At 35.4% G+C, this 16,012-nt stretch overlaps 1 protein-coding gene across 1 annotated transcript in view; it reads left to right on the top strand.

Annotated features, from left to right (window-relative positions):
• Nucleotides 1-16,012, top strand: part of ADAMTS12 (ADAM metallopeptidase with thrombospondin type 1 motif 12) — a 482,021-nt gene that overhangs the window by 352,919 nt on the left and 113,090 nt on the right. The window contains 1 exon segment of the mRNA XM_051969545.1: nt 9,588-9,708. Within this exon segment, the coding sequence (XP_051825505.1) occupies nt 9,588-9,708 (121 nt within the window).

A 16,012-nucleotide genomic window follows, 5' to 3' on the forward strand; every position in this document is an offset into this window, starting at 1 on the left:
TCCCAGAGGTATTTAAGGTAGCACAGTCAATAGAGCACTAGACCTAGATTCTAGAAGATCTGAGTTTAAATTCAATCTCAGACACTTCCTAGCTATGTGACCCCGGGCAAGTCATTTAACTATTTGCCTTAGTTTCCTTAACTATAAAATGGAGGCAATAATAATATTTACCATTTAGGGTAGTTGTGAGGATCAAATGAGAAAATAATTATATTTGTAAAGTACTTAGCACAATGCCCAGCACATAGTAGTCATTTAATAAATGTGTGTTTCTTCCACCTCTTTCCTCTTTTGGCTTGAGACAAAATAGGGAAAGTTACGTTAAGATCTCTGGAGGGAGGGAGGTATTTAGGGGCACTATGAGCTTATGAAGTCGTTAGAAGACTGAAATGGATGAAAAAACCACTCATTGGGAGGCAAGGTATATTGAATTGAGTTTTAGAAGATATGAAATTAAATTCAAGTTTTGTCATTTGGTGTAACTTTAACTTGCTGTGTGTCCTTGGTCAGGTTATTTTAATCTCCCATCCTAACAGGTCACTTCTGTAAACAGAGGGTTTGTGACCTTAATTTTTTTTTTAATAACTTTATTTCAACATAGAGCATAGATTACCAAAATCAAATCCCTAGGAGGCCTATGAAACAAATCTGCACCAACAACCATTATCATTCTTCTCACACTCCTTTCCCTAGAAGGACTACCGTGTCTCACTGGTTTTATACCTAAATGACTCATCCTACCAGAACTAATTGCCAATGGCAAGTTTATAATCGCCACAACAATAGCCCTTTCAGTCTTACTAAATCTATTTTTCTATATACAAATTATTTATGCATTATGAATTAAGGCTAGAGCCTTACCATATTTCCCTCTACTAACAACTCTAAAATACAATGATATAACAACTCAATAAAACCTACCACATTAATTCCAACAACTACTATCATCTCTTCCCTCCTACTTCCCCTAACCCCCCTATTCATTACTCTATCATAACTAAGAACTATAAGACTTTACCTTGCATTACTCCAACACAAATCGAGCACTTTAATTAAGCTAAGCTCTCTCAAAAGCCCCGGTAGCGCTTAAGCTACTTCTTCGAATTTGTAATTCAACGTAATATATACTTCCGAGCCCATTCAAAGGCTTAGGTTCAAACTAGACCAAAGGCCTTCAAAGCCTTAAGCAGGTATTAAATTAGTGGATAGCACACCAGGTCTGAAGTCAGGAAGATCTGCATTCAAATTTGACCTTAGATACTAGGTGTGCCACCCTGAACAAGTCACTTAACTCTATTTGCCTCAATTTCCTCTTCTGTGAAATGAGCTTTAGAAGGAAATGGTAAATCACTTCAGTGTCTCTGCCAAGAAAACCTCAAATGACTTCACAAAGACTCAGGACTGAAACAACTGAACAACAACAATTTCAATATAATTGTTTCCCTTTTGAATCATATACATTTTATTTTATACGTTAAAAAATGTTATTTTATGAAGGAATACATAGGCTTTGCCAAACTGCTAACAGGATTTGTGCCCTAAACTTAAACATTCCTCACCTAAGTAATTTCTAGGGTTCACTAAAATGTTTACAAAAGTCAGTGGGAAGTAAGACAGGACAGAACAATGGCACACATGCTATTATTTCACTATATTGGCTAGAGCTACTCTCATTGAGGCATGTTCATTTTTAAAATTTTATTTTTAATTTATGAAATAAAAATGTTTTTAATTTATGAAATTTCTGTAACATATCGCAGCATAGAATAATTTATGAAATTTACATAATATACCATAAAATTGTTGAATATGAAACTGCAAATCTACTATGCACATCGTGCTATTCAAATATATGACAAAATGATTGTGTAAATTTCTTTCTCCTCATTCCGTAACTCCAGAGATGGTTATCACTGGACACAAATAGATAAACATTATATATATAAAACCATTCTATATACATACTTCTTTCTTTGGATACAGTGGAGTATTTTTCTTCATGTATTCTGTACAGCTAATTTGGGTACTTATAATTGTTAAAATAATTTGCTCACTCAAAGGAATTCTTAAAACTGTATTGTCTTTCTTGTATATAATGTTCTCTTGATTCTGTTAATTTCATTCTTCATTATTCCATGCAAGTCTTTAGATTTCTTTGACCTCATCATTTCTTAGAGCACAATAATAGTCCATCATAATCATATACCATATTGAATTTTGCTAAGCTGTTCCATCTCTTATTATTTGTATAGGCAGGATTTTGAGCTTTTGAAGCTTATCAGAAATCATTTAGAGTTGTGAATTCTATTTTAGCTAGATATAACATTAGTGAGCTCTGCAGATAGGGTTATTGTATTAATGCCAGGGGAAGGCTCACTGTAGCTGGCCCACTGATGAACAGGATTCCATTATCCATCTCACTTGATAAGTATAACACCACATTAATTGTTTGAAATTGCTAACGCTTTACAACCCAGAAAGTTTTATAGTCAGGAAATCAGGAGCCTGGTCTTCTTTCCTGCTTTGTCTGCTATTAAGCCTTGAATAATACGATTAAGAATTTTAGAGAGAAATTACTTTCAGGATGGATTAGGAAAGGAGACTTAACACTCTCTTCTTGGAGTTACATATTTTAATTTTTGTGGATTTTTCCATGAAGATAGTATTAACCTCTTAGAGAAAGATTCAGAAGAGAAAATGATAAGATAGGTTACAAAGAGGGGAATCAGGTCAGTCCCGAATATATATCAGGCACTCAGTAAATATTTGTTATTTCCCCTCTCCCTTAAAATAGGTTTTGCTGATGTTTCATTACTGGAAGTAAAATCTCTCAATTCCATGCCATTCTTGGGAAATTTGCCCTTCCTTGAAACAAAGAAAAAGAATGAAATAAAAACAATGAATCAATGCTGTGATCACTTCTAACAATCCTTGCCATATTCTGCACTCATTAACCCTGACTTTTTTGAGAGGAAACATAGAAGTTGAATTATCTGTTACTGTGAGATCATTGCCATTTCATTTACTTGGGGTTCAGTTTCTTTTTCAGATCTTTTATGTTGTTGTAGTTCTCTTATTTCACTTTGCATCTGTTGAATGAATGGAATACATATACACAGACACAGACACACACATTCACTCACTCATTCACTTACTCTTAAGGGTGTCAAACAAATGCCTTAGGAGGAATTGGTTTTTGACTTTCTTGTTTTCTTTAGTGCCTGGTACCTGGTATATAATAGGCAGTGGGAATACAAATACTACACAAAACAGTTCCTTCCCCCCAGAGGCTTATATTCAAATAGGGGAGACAAAACATAAAAGGAAGTAACAACCAGGAAAGGGAGTTTGGATCTGGTGAATCAGGGCTGTTGATTTGATCAACAAGGAAGCAGACTGGAGAGTACTGATTTATCTACTTTGCCCAGAGCAAAAGATGGAAAATGGAGTTGGGGAAAAGGGAAAAATAAGTACCAGCAGGATACAAGGTCGTGTAAGTAGATGCCTTTTAGGATGTAAATTCTAATTTGGAGCCAATCAGATAGAGTAGACAAAGTGAGTTATTCTCAGCAATCAAGCCAGTTTAGATCCATGACTGGAGATCCAAAGCTAACTAGAATTTCTGTCTTGGGGAATGGAGGGCATGGTGTCTTAAGTAGTCCAGAATGTGCTGTACCAAACTGGGAAAAGTAGGGCAAGTCAGGGCAAATCAGTGAGTCTTTATTAAATGCTTACTATGGTTAGTGCTGGGCATATAAAAAAGGCAAAAACAACTCTTGTCTCCACAAGCCTGCAAACTAATGGAGAGGCAACATTCAAACTAGGCAAATAGAGAATAAGTTGTAAATATGCACAGGGGAAAGCCATTAACATTAAGGAGAAATGGGAGGAGTTTCTTGCATAAGGTAGACATGAGACTTGAAGGAAGGCAGGAGGTCAATGAAAAAATCACAATGTTGGGGATAGAGCACTGTGTATAAGAAAGGATTGTAAGGATTGTAAGAGAGTAAAATGTAAAAAGACTGGAGAGGGAGGAAGGAATGACATCAGAAAGGCTTTTTAAAGGCAAAAAGATATGATGCAACAGGGAGACACTAGAATTTATTAATGAAGGAAGAAAAGAGGTAGGACTCATTAGGTAGCAGAGTAGATAAAGTGCTGTACCTGGAGTCAAGAAGAGTCCTCTCCATGAGTTCAAATTTGGTCTCCAACACAGTTACTAGTTGTGTGACCTGGGCAAGTTACTTCCCTCTATTTGCCTCAGTTTTCTCATCTGTATAATGAGCTGGAGAGGGAAATAGCAAACCACTTCACTATCTCTGCCAGGAAAATCCCAAGTGGAATCATGGAGAATTAGAGATGTCTTAATAATAGCATTGTGGAGGGAACATAGTCAGTCACATACTGTGTTTGAGGTTTAGCACCAAATGATGAGATTGATGTAGGTGCTGCATGATGAGATGTAGGAGAGCAATTGGCACCAAATGTTGCTATTCAGTCTTTGAAGAATTCACAATGGCCTATTTATGAGAAGAGATTACAGACAAAATGAAAAGATAAAATAGACACAGGAATGGCAAATATGAAATAAGAATTGGGAGAAAATATAGTTAGATACTATGAGGCATAGGGGAGGGATAAGGAGAAAGATTTCTTGGGAATGAGGCAAATGCCATGGTGGGCTAACCTAAAAAGTATTTAACAAAGATGGTGTGAGCTATTGACAGATTTATAGGAGGTAATTTAACCTTAGGAGTTTGACATAACTTGGATTTCTGACTGGACATAGCAAGGTGGAACTACCCACAACCTCCACAGAAACTGGGACTATAAGGTTGACTTGATCAGTACCCTTCCCTGTTTGCTTCAGGGAGTCATTTTATCAGCACTTCAGGCTCTCTATACCAATGCAACTTAGTGGCTTGGGATCTCATCAAAGAGACTAAGAGCAAGGAGAGACTTGAGGCAAAACAACCAACCCAATAGTCTATTGAAATCCTTCAGGGATGAGGTAACAATGAGGACCTATGCCAGGTGGTGGCAATATCCTGGGAGAGAAGGAGGCATGTATACAAGGGATGTTGCTAAGGTAAAAATGACAGGTGTGTCAATAGATTGGATTTGTGAAATGAGAGAGAAAGCTAGGTGGGGAACCTAAGCAAGTGAGAAAATTGTGTTCTCAACAGCAGTAGACAAATTAAGAAGGTGAAGGTTGAGAAGGCAGATGAAAAAAAATAAAGAAAATAATGAATTCACTTTTGGATATGTTAGGTTTAAGATGTCTTCAAAACATAATATCTCCAATTTATCTTGTATATATTTTATATGAACATATTTGTTTACATGCCATTCTACTGTGAGTTTCTTGAGAGGAAGCAATGTAGGACAGTAGATGGGATGCAGGATCCAGAGTCAAGAACACCTGAGTTTTTATTGGCCTTAGACACTTATTAACTGTGTAACCCTAGGCAAATCATTTAACCTCTCTCTACCTCAGTTTCCTCAACTCTGTGAGCACCTACCTCACAGGATTGTTGTGAGAATCAAATGAGATAATATTTGTCAAATGAGATATTTGAGACACGGCATGCACGGTGTCCGATAATGATTAATAAGTGCTTATTTTCTTCCCCTCTTGCCTTTCTTCACAATGTCTTGCACATAGTAGACACTTAATAAATGTTGGTTGACTTGATTAGGCTCTTCTCTGGGCTTATAAAGATAGAAATAGTGCTTGCCCCCTTAATATATGATCATACAATGTATCGGGGAAACTATGTATGCAGTATAATTATATTCAAAATACATAAAAAGTAACTACAAGATAATTTCCCATGTAGGAAGTGCTTTCTATTGGGGAATGGTCATAATATAAAGGTTTGGTGGCACTAGCAAGTCCATCTCTTGAGTTGATGATAAGTTAATAAGAAAGAGCCATGTCCTTTTGGAGTCAAAAACCTGAACACAAGACAAAATTATGAAAAATAAAGCCCTCCCTGCTATTTTTCTTCCTCCTTATGGGAGCATTTTCTAAGCGAGAGCATAATAGATCACATTTAGAGGGTATTCTGAGATTTCTACAGTATTCTAGTCATAAAGCCTGGAACAGAAATATAATATATTACTGATGAGAGAGTTCAGTTACCTAGGTATTTGCTAAATCATTTTCTCTGCCAACAGCCAAGCAGATAATCATTTCTTGATTTCTTTAAAAAAGGAAAGAAACTAGCAAAGAAGAAATATTATTTTGCTTCTGATTCTCACTTAGTAGGGGAAAATAGTTGCTAGGATGAAATATGTGAGAACTGTGATTAGAAATGGCCATATCATATTAGAAATGGTTGTAGATAAGGGAAATCAAATACATTCTATATTTCTTCAGAGGAGATTTCAGAGAGTTCTGAAGAAGGATAGGTAACAGAAATTTATAGGATAAATTTTTATTAGGAGAGAAGGGGAATTGTGAAGAAGGAAATTCTTCTATTCTTAAAAAAAAAAAAAAAAAAACCCAATAACACATTTATTCTGAACTCCAACACCAAAAATTGAGCATTTCCATATATACAGCACAAAAAGAATATGATATTATTAATCTCCATATAACTTGGAATATTACTTGACTAGGTAAAAAAGGCCATTCCTTGCATCATTTCTTTCTTACCTAGTCTTAATCATTGAAAGGATGTTACCTCAATCCAAATGAAACCTTAAAAAAAAAAAAAAAAAGCCAAAGTCATTCTATTTGGAGTCATTTCCACTTATCCTGATCTATAGCTCTCCACTGGACCCAAATGGCTCTGGAGGTGAAAGTGAGGCAAATGACCTTGTATAGCCCTCCCTCACTTCAGTCCAATTCACTTGCAATTCATGACACCATCTCTCAAGATGCCATGGTCGTCTTTTGAGAATGAAGGATAGACAATAACAATAACAGCAATCCTACAGTATATTTACAGTGAAAAAAATATTACTCTCATTTTATAGGAAGAGAGTGTGTTATATTAAAAAGGCATTGAATTCGGAGTCACAGGACCAGGATTTGAATTTTATTTAGCCAACTCACTAAACTTCTTGGGCCTCAGTTTCCTTGTTTATTAAAGTTGAGTAATAGATGATTTCTGAAGCCCCTTTTAATTCTAGATCCATTGTCCTAGATGAGGAAACCAAGTCTCAGAGGGATGAGCTATTTGTCCATGAATATTCAGCTAGAAAATTAAAGTCATAGTCATAAATTAGAGCTGAAAGGGGCTTTGAAAATTCTAGCTCATTCCTTTCATTTTCTAGATGAATAAACTTAAGTGAGTAAAGCAGAAATGACTTGCCTGTGTTCACACAGATAGCAAATGACTGACTGAAGTCCCAAGCCTTTTTTCTCCAAATCCAGTGGTCTATCCTTTGCATCAGGAATATTAGTATCAAGAGTCATATTTAGGGCTCATGACTCCAAATCCTCTTTTACTTTCAAGTCCTGCACATTTTAGTAATATTTTAAAAGTGTATCACATGATTACCTTATTTTCATTTATTTGGAGCACAGTGGAAGGTAGGGAAAATTGAATAAGATATGTCAAAATAATGTCATGTTTTCTCCATGATATCACTTGACACAATGTCTAATTATTTTTTTCCATGGAAGTATTGATTTGGTAATAAAGATACCAGAAGTAATAATATGAAATAGATTTGGGAGACCATAATTATGAAAGAATATCATAAAATAATATAATGGTTCAATTTATGATAGAGGCATCCATCATAGATAACCTACATTTGCCATTTATTTATGTAAAATAACTCAAGCCGTTGAATACAGACTCAAACAAATGTGACTAGGTGAGGTAGAGTCAGATTGATTGAGCAACTTGCTTTGGCGGAGACACAACTTTTAAAGTTTCTGGGGAGGAGACAAGAAGTGATAAGGTTGTGTATTAAGATATTGAGACTGTCTTAAAGATAGTCTTAAAGAGTAAGTTCCCATCAAAGTTGCCTCAAATATCCTAATGAGACAATTGTTGAAGAGGTTTAATACAGGATGGATGGATTAACAATAGACTCAGGCTTCACATCATTCTATGCAAAAAGGACTATCTAGGAAAACTAACCTGCTTATGATTTGATAATAGGGATATTTTAATATTTATTATATTATATATTTATAATTTTTAAAACAATTTCTGAGAATAAGTTGGTTTAGGATTCACTCAATTTCACCCACTGAAAGGGTCCCCTATAAGTTCTAGAATGTCATGGGTAGAAAGACTATTAGAAATAATTTTCCAGATAAGAGAATTAAGGCCAGATTAGAGAAAATGACTTACTCCATCTAAAAGAGCCAGGCTTAAACCCAGGCCTAATGATGATAATCACAGTGATCTTCCTACTACAGGATGGTTATTTTTCTTGTTTTAACTTTCCTTTGTTCTTAAAATATTTAATTTGCCCTGGCTCTGGGCAGAGTATGAAAAGAATAGTTTTAAATGAATCAGAAGCCTTCTTGCTGTGCAGTGACCCTGGATTATTTGGAATTCATGAATAGATGAAGGAATAGTAAGAATGTGATTTTTAAAAGTCAACTTATTATGATGCCCAATTTTGGCACAATTACATCACTTTTAAATGTTTGACATTTTATTCACTCACATGCATTGAATGGCCACATTTGGAAAATTTCTTCTATTCTTGATGAACAGGATTAAGTATCTATTCATTTTCTGATTGCAAATATCTCATAACCATGTAGGTTGAAGTTTCAGGATTACGTCTAACTATTGAGGTCTAGATTTGGGGTACCTAAATGAAATTAGGGTTTTGGCGCAAGGATACGGCGGTAAATGGGGTCTAATAGCAGCGCAAGTAATAAATAAAAGCATTTATTGGCCCGGAGAGCTAGATTGATAAAAGAGGTTTATTAATAGGTGAAGATAGAGATAAGGAGGGTACTGGACAAAGGGTCCAGTGGGCAGAGGGTCCTCACATGGCTACCATGTTTGGAATCTCTGCCAAGAGGGGTTCCCAGCTTGGCCTTTTTATAATAGGACACTTAGCTCAAGGGGCTTTTGGGTATAGTTCCAAGTTGGCTCAGATCCGGGTGGGGCTGGGAACAGGTCAGATCTTCTATTGGAATTCAAAGGGACCAGGATTTATGAGTTAAAGGGCAATTTACATTATTAACTAGGAGAGGATGGGACTCTAGAAAGGAATCTTTCCCACATCATAACTAGGATATCAGAGCTATTGCCCCATTTGGAGATGCTTCTTCTTTCCTAATTTCACCTAAATTTACCCTTTCATCTTCCTTTACTTACATATTTATGCCTTGGGAAGTCTTTATCAGTTAGGAAAGGCATTCTTAGCTAGCATGTCATGTGTGCTGGTATTTGTTGACTCACTAAATGATTAGTAATCCCTTTGATATTAGTCTAAGTGCCATCTGTTTCTCTTGCTAGCACTAGAAGGGTTTTTGTATAGTTCCAAATATTATATAGCAATGAAAGTGAGAAAGAATGATAGAAGACTTCAGAGTCAAAGGCTCAGAACAGTTCCTGATGAGACTCACTTATGTTGGAAACTCTTTTTTTCCCCCTCAGATGGTTGGCTGTGACTATGAAATTGATTCCAATGCTACTGAAGATCGCTGTGGCGTATGCCTGGGAGATGGCTCTGCTTGTCACACGGTGAAGAAGATATTCAAGCAGAAGGAAGGGTTTGGTAAAAAAAAAAAAAAAAATTATTTAAAGAAAGAAAAAGCTTCCTAGTTATGTGACCCCAGGCAAGTCACTTAACCCTAATTGCCTCAGCAGCAAACAACAATAACAAAAGAAAAGGAAAAAAATTGGGACTGAGAATATGGGGGTAAAACTTAGTAGTTAACTGGTATTTCCCCCAACACAATCTGATTTACTAAGAACAATATTTAGGATTTTTACTTATTTTCACTGGAATGTAATGAGAGCTTAAGACCTGGATTAAGAAAAAGCTCTGATATTTGAAATATTACCAAAAAATCCTAATGTGGAAAATATACAAGTGTCTTCTGCCCTCATCAATTAGATGTACCATAAAGTCCCTTCTAGTTCTAAATCTATGATTTTATAATTCTTAGAAATATCTGGACTGTAGAAAACCCTTCAGTTCCAAGATAGAAAAAAAATTATTATATGTTATATAATATATCATGCCAGTTCAGATTTCTCCATAGATACATATAATCAAACTACTCCCTTAGCTTTGAGATGGTTACTTCGGAAATCCTACATTCTTTGGAGAGAGGATGAATTTAGCCTGGGAGTGAAGCTGACTCTTAAGGCTAACTGTCAGGATGAGCATTATATAGTATGTGAGGAAGAGGAGGCAGGAAGGGAAAGGGGAGAGGGAAAGGGACTGAGATAGATAGAAAGAAAGAAAGAGACAGAGAGTGAGAAAGAGAAAGGAAGGAAGGAAGAAAAAAAAGAAAGAGAGAGAGAGAGAGGAAAAAAGAGAGACAAAGAAAGAGAGAGAGAAAGGAAGAAAAAGAAAGAAAGATAAAGAAAGAAGACAGAGATAGAGGAATACACAGAGAGAGACAGAGATAGAGAGAGAGACAGAAGAGAGAGAGAGAGAGAGAAAGAGACAGAAACAGAGACAGAGAGAAAGAGAAAGATAGAAACAGAGAGACATACAGAGACAGAGATGGAGGGAGTAAGAGAGAGATACAGAGACACAAAAAGATAAAGACAGAAAAGCAGACAAAGAGAGAGATTGAGACAGAGAATTAGAGAGACACGAAGAAATTAAGACACACACAGAGACAGAGTGTTTAAAAGAGCTTTGGATCACAGTTATAGAGGTATCATTTAGTTCAACTTTTACTTTTTATCGATGAGGAAACTGAGGCTGCTAAACCTTAAATTACCTGCTCAAGATCATAAAGCTAGTTTGTAGAAGAATTGGGATTTGAACGCAGATCCTCTTATCCAAATCAAGCCCGTTCCCCAGTATACCAGGTTGCTTTTTTATTATTGGACACTAGCTATGAGAAGTCATTTTCCAGTGTACACTGAAAATATTGTCCTAGGTGTAAACAGGAGGCAGTTTTCTAGTTTCTGCTCTACCATTAATTTCTTGCCAGCTTATTGAATAAATCTCTCTTTCAACTTTAGTTTCTTCATCTATTAAGTGACTTAGGAAGATCTCTAAGGTTTCTACATATGATGCAATTTAGTTAAATTGCATGTAGCTCAAAGCAGCTCCATTCTTTAATTTGTCAGATGACTTATTACTCTTTAATTTTTCTTTTGAAAAAGGGATAATTTGAATCTGGCTAAATTCTCTCCATGTATTCATTAGGTTGCAAAGTAGGGTGAAATATGATTACTTTATTATAGAATGATCATTGAATCCATGAAGAATATCCATTGGGAGAAATGTATTTGAATTACTTCATTGACAGATTCATTCTGGGTGAAATATAATCTTTGAATTAGTTATTAAGAGTGTAGAAACCCAGCATATTTCAAGTATTTCATGATGATTTAAATGTTTTTTTTTTTGGTCCTTTCAAAAAGCCTCCAATGTGTAACTATTTTCCTTTTTTTGCATTATGAATATAATTAAATGAATTACAAAAAAGTTGGTTTGGGGGTCTAGAACAATTAACCTTTGTTTTCTTTTCTCCCTTCTTGGGGATTAAGATATTTTGTAATAATTGAGTCAATCAGGTACAATGTGGATAGAGAGCTGTCCTTTGTCCATCTTGTGCCTGTTTGCCATAATTGTTACAAAAGGTCTTATATGTGTGTATGTATGTGTATACAATTCATACATATTTATGCATACATACATATACTTATATATTATATTTATCAAGATTTTATATATGTGTGTGTGTGTGTATACATACATACACACACTAGACAAGTCACTTGACTTCTCAGTACTCCAAGGAACTTTCTAAAACTATAGGTTATAGGACAATTTCCAATGTATATTGAAAGAGGAAATCTTCTAACTGAGGTTTCCTTATCAGTAAAATCACAGGTCTAGGAAAAAAAATCATAATGTTAGAGTTAAAACATTGAAAACCAGATTAAGAATTTTAAAAGCCAAGATCCTCATCCCTGTGAACCTTTGGAAACTGGCCACCTCAATGTCTGACTCAGGGTTTCTAACAGTCTTTGATTTTTTCATAAGGATCTTGCATCTCCCTGGCTCCTTGGCCTTTCCTGGATGATGTCTTCCTTTATCATGGTCAGAGCTTTGCTCTTCATGGTCTTCTTTTCAATTTCTCACTCATTTGCCACTTAGAATACTCCAGACAGCTTTTTTTTTTTTCATTAGGTTATATATGCTTTAAGCTACTTCTGCACTTATGTTGGCAGCATTGCCCACATGAATATGGCAGTGTACTGAAATCTTTTTTAAAAAGTGAACATGAATCTTAAATTAGGATTCTTAGGCATAGAATCTTAAAATATTGGGCTGTTACTATAGAAGTCATATACTATAACTAGCTCACTCCATGCAGAAATGTCAACCTATGAGAGGGAAAGCAGTTTGTCTCTGTTACAAAAAATGGGACTTTCCTAAGCAGGGAGTTTCCTGATTGAATCACTGATATCAAAATTTCAATTAACTATGGAAGAAAATTGTCTTTCCTGAGTCCTGAAAGCACTGACAATCTAACCTACAAGTTTGGATACTTAGCCTCTGTCTTATTTTGTTATTGTGCTTTCTCTCTATATATATCTTATATTGTTTCTTCCATAGAACTGTAAGCTCTCTGATAGAAGAGACTGCTTCTTATTTATATACCTTGTATTTCAACTTATGTTTGGGAGGCTTTTATGGTATAGGTAGCGTTTTGGACCTGGAATCAAGAACACTTGTATTCAAATCTTGCTTTATCAGCTGTGTGACTCTGGGTAAGTAAATCATTTAGCTTTTCTGGATCTCAGTTTTCTCATCTGAAAAATGAGCTGTTGAGATCTATCTTGGAGGATTATAATATCAAATAAAACTGTAGACACATATATGTATATATACACATGTATAAAGAGCTTTGCAAACTTTATAGCACTATATATAATACATAAACTATTATTTTTTCTATTTCATCCCTAAATATATATATATATATATAGCATAATGCAGAGTATAAAATGGTCTCAGAGAAACATTTAAGGCAGAAGGATCCCTCTATCTTGGAACCCTTAAACTTATCTTCAGTCTTACTTTGACTTCCTCAAAACGCAATTTTTTTCCAGAACATCCCAAGCTCTTGCCCTACACTGTTGATAATCTCCTTCCTTTTCTGCTTTAACTCCAGAGTGAATTACACTGTCCTTTTGAGTTGTGCTGAACCCCAGTCTTGATTAACTCCCAACGTCCACTGCCTTTGCTCCTATTCACAGACTGTTGGTTGACCATAGCTGGAGAAAATCATGAAACGGTGCTAAATGGGTCCACTAGAAATTTATTTTGTAATTTAAACAAGGTTCTCACCAAGATAGCAAGGCTATTCTTTTGTATTCCATAATTGACTCACTATTCTGTTCAACACAGAGGCTTTTCCAAACTTTTCCATTTGTCCTCAAATTTCCTATAGCTTCGTCTTCTAACCTCATTTTCAGCTCAGAACCTGTTCTCACATTTCACTGAAAAAAGGGGTTATTCTCTAAGAATTCCTACTTCTCCCCTTGTATTCATTTCCTATTACTCAGTTGCCTTCTGACACTATCTCTTCCCACACCCCTATCTCACATAAAGAAGTGAACCTGTTCCTTGCTAAGGTAAACCCTTTTACTTGCACAAATGATCCCAATTCACTCAATCTTCTCCAGTAAATTGCTCCCCCTGTTTGGTAACATTCTTTCTCTCCCATTCCTGACTCTTTCACTAATCTTCAGTTGTATACTGCCAACCTTTTGTTTTCCTACTAACTCTGAATATGTCCATATTTCCTCCATTTTCAAAACCTCTTCACTTGATCCATCCATCCTATTCTATCTCTTCTCAAATCACCTCCATTCTCAATGAACTCCAAGATCAAATATAAAATGCTCTGACAAAAAAAAAAAAGCCCTTTTTAACTACACCCCTCTTGCTTTTCCAAGTCTTCTTGTACCTTTTTCACTCTAGGTACTCCTCAGTCTAGTGCCATTGACTTCCTTGCTGGTCCTTGTATCAGACACTTGATCTCCCAGTTCCAGTCATTTTCACTGAATATCTAAGCATAGATATGCTTAGAACACTCTCCCTCCTCATCATCTTCAATTCCTCAATTCCCTGACTTCAAATCCCAGCTAATATCCTAACTTCTACAAGAATCCTTTCCTAATCCCTTTAATGTTAGGGCTTCCCCTCTTTTGATTATTTTGTTTACCCTATTTATAGCTTGTTTCTGCACATATGTAACATGTCCCTATGTTAGACTTTGAGCTGAGAACAAGTACTTCTTTTTTGTTGTTCTTTTATTTGTATCTCCAGCATTCATAGTAGCACCTGACACATAATAGGTGCTTAATGAATGCTTGTTATTGAACTAATCTTGTAAATTCTCCAGATTTTACAGATTGAATTCACTGAGGTAGAAAAGATGAAGTAACTTTCTTAAGATGATGGAGGTAGTAAGTGACAGAGCAGGACTTGTGATCAAGTCTTCTGTACAAATTGAATGTGCAATAAGTTCCAATAAGAAAACTGCAAAAAGGTGAATCAAGTTTTGATTTAGAGTAAGAATGAAGATAAATTGATAATTATGTACTGTTTTATTGTTTCTTTGGTGACTTGGGTCAGAATTTTTAAAAAATGTTTACATTTTGCCTTTGATTTGCTTGAATACCACTATTTTCTTTCAACATCAGTAACCCTATCCAGCTTCACAAGCCTTGTCAAAAAGTTAAATATTATTCATCCTTCTCTTGGTCATTCTGATCTTTATTTATACTTTTCTCCTTCCCCTGCAAGGCTACTTTTCATTTTTAAAATATATGCTCTATGGTGAGTGGGAATAATTTTTAAAGGATGCCAAGTTGTCATCTTGACTTTGGATAAATAGATGCTTCACTGCTTTTTAAAGGATATCGTCTTGGAGTTGGATTATGGCATATTGTCAAGTAGTATGGACTTTGGGAAATGGCATTTTATTTCAGTAGTTGTATATCAAATACCCAAGAAAACTGTGTTGCTGAACTGGCTAGTTTGTTAGGGCCATGGAGAAATGGTCTTTGCATCAATAATTTATTTATTTATTTTTAAATGAGATTTTGGCAATCAGCTAAAGGAACCAAAAACCAATTAAGTTGATTGCCAAGTTAATTAAGATTAGCAATACCTCCCACCCACAGTTTTTTATGCTTTAGAAGAATATAAGATCAATTCTAACTAGATATCAAAGCCATCTACAATTTAGCTCCATTCTACCTTTCCAAACTGCTCTCCCAAAATTCATCTTCATGCTCCAGGCAAATGTGACTATCATTCATTTTACACGTTTGTTGTCTTTATGTTGTTGAATTCCTTTTCCTCTATAATGCTCCCTCTCCTTAGTTGATTCCTATACATCAAAGATTGAGCTCAAATGTCATTCTCTCTTGAAAGTCAGCTTCATCCCCAAAGTCCTTCCTTCCCTTAAATCTACAGTTTCAAGTTGTTTTTTTTTTTTTTAAATTCAGAGTAAAAATTGATTTTGGAAAAGAATAATGATCTGTTTTGGGTGAAGTGTAACAGATGGCATAGAAAACAGCATAAATCATGCATGCAGTACAAGAACAACTTTTTAGTGAGAGTATATTTGTATGGGTGCACATTGTCTTGTGGAGAAATAAGGACCTTGGATACTATGAGGCCATTGCTGGGAATGTTGCCCTCCTTCCACCAGAAGAAGTGGATCATTTGAAAATGTCTTAATACAAATAACTATTCTTTATAATTAGGTGCTAATAAATACATGTTACGTGAGAAGCCTAATTGCTAGTGAGTGTGAGGAGATAAGTAATGCTTTTAGTAGATAAATGATTTGGGAATTGAGGCTAAA

Source organism: Antechinus flavipes, chromosome 1 (genome assembly GCF_016432865.1).
Source record: "Antechinus flavipes isolate AdamAnt ecotype Samford, QLD, Australia chromosome 1, AdamAnt_v2, whole genome shotgun sequence".
NCBI classification, from domain to species: Eukaryota; Metazoa; Chordata; class Mammalia; order Dasyuromorphia; family Dasyuridae; genus Antechinus; species Antechinus flavipes.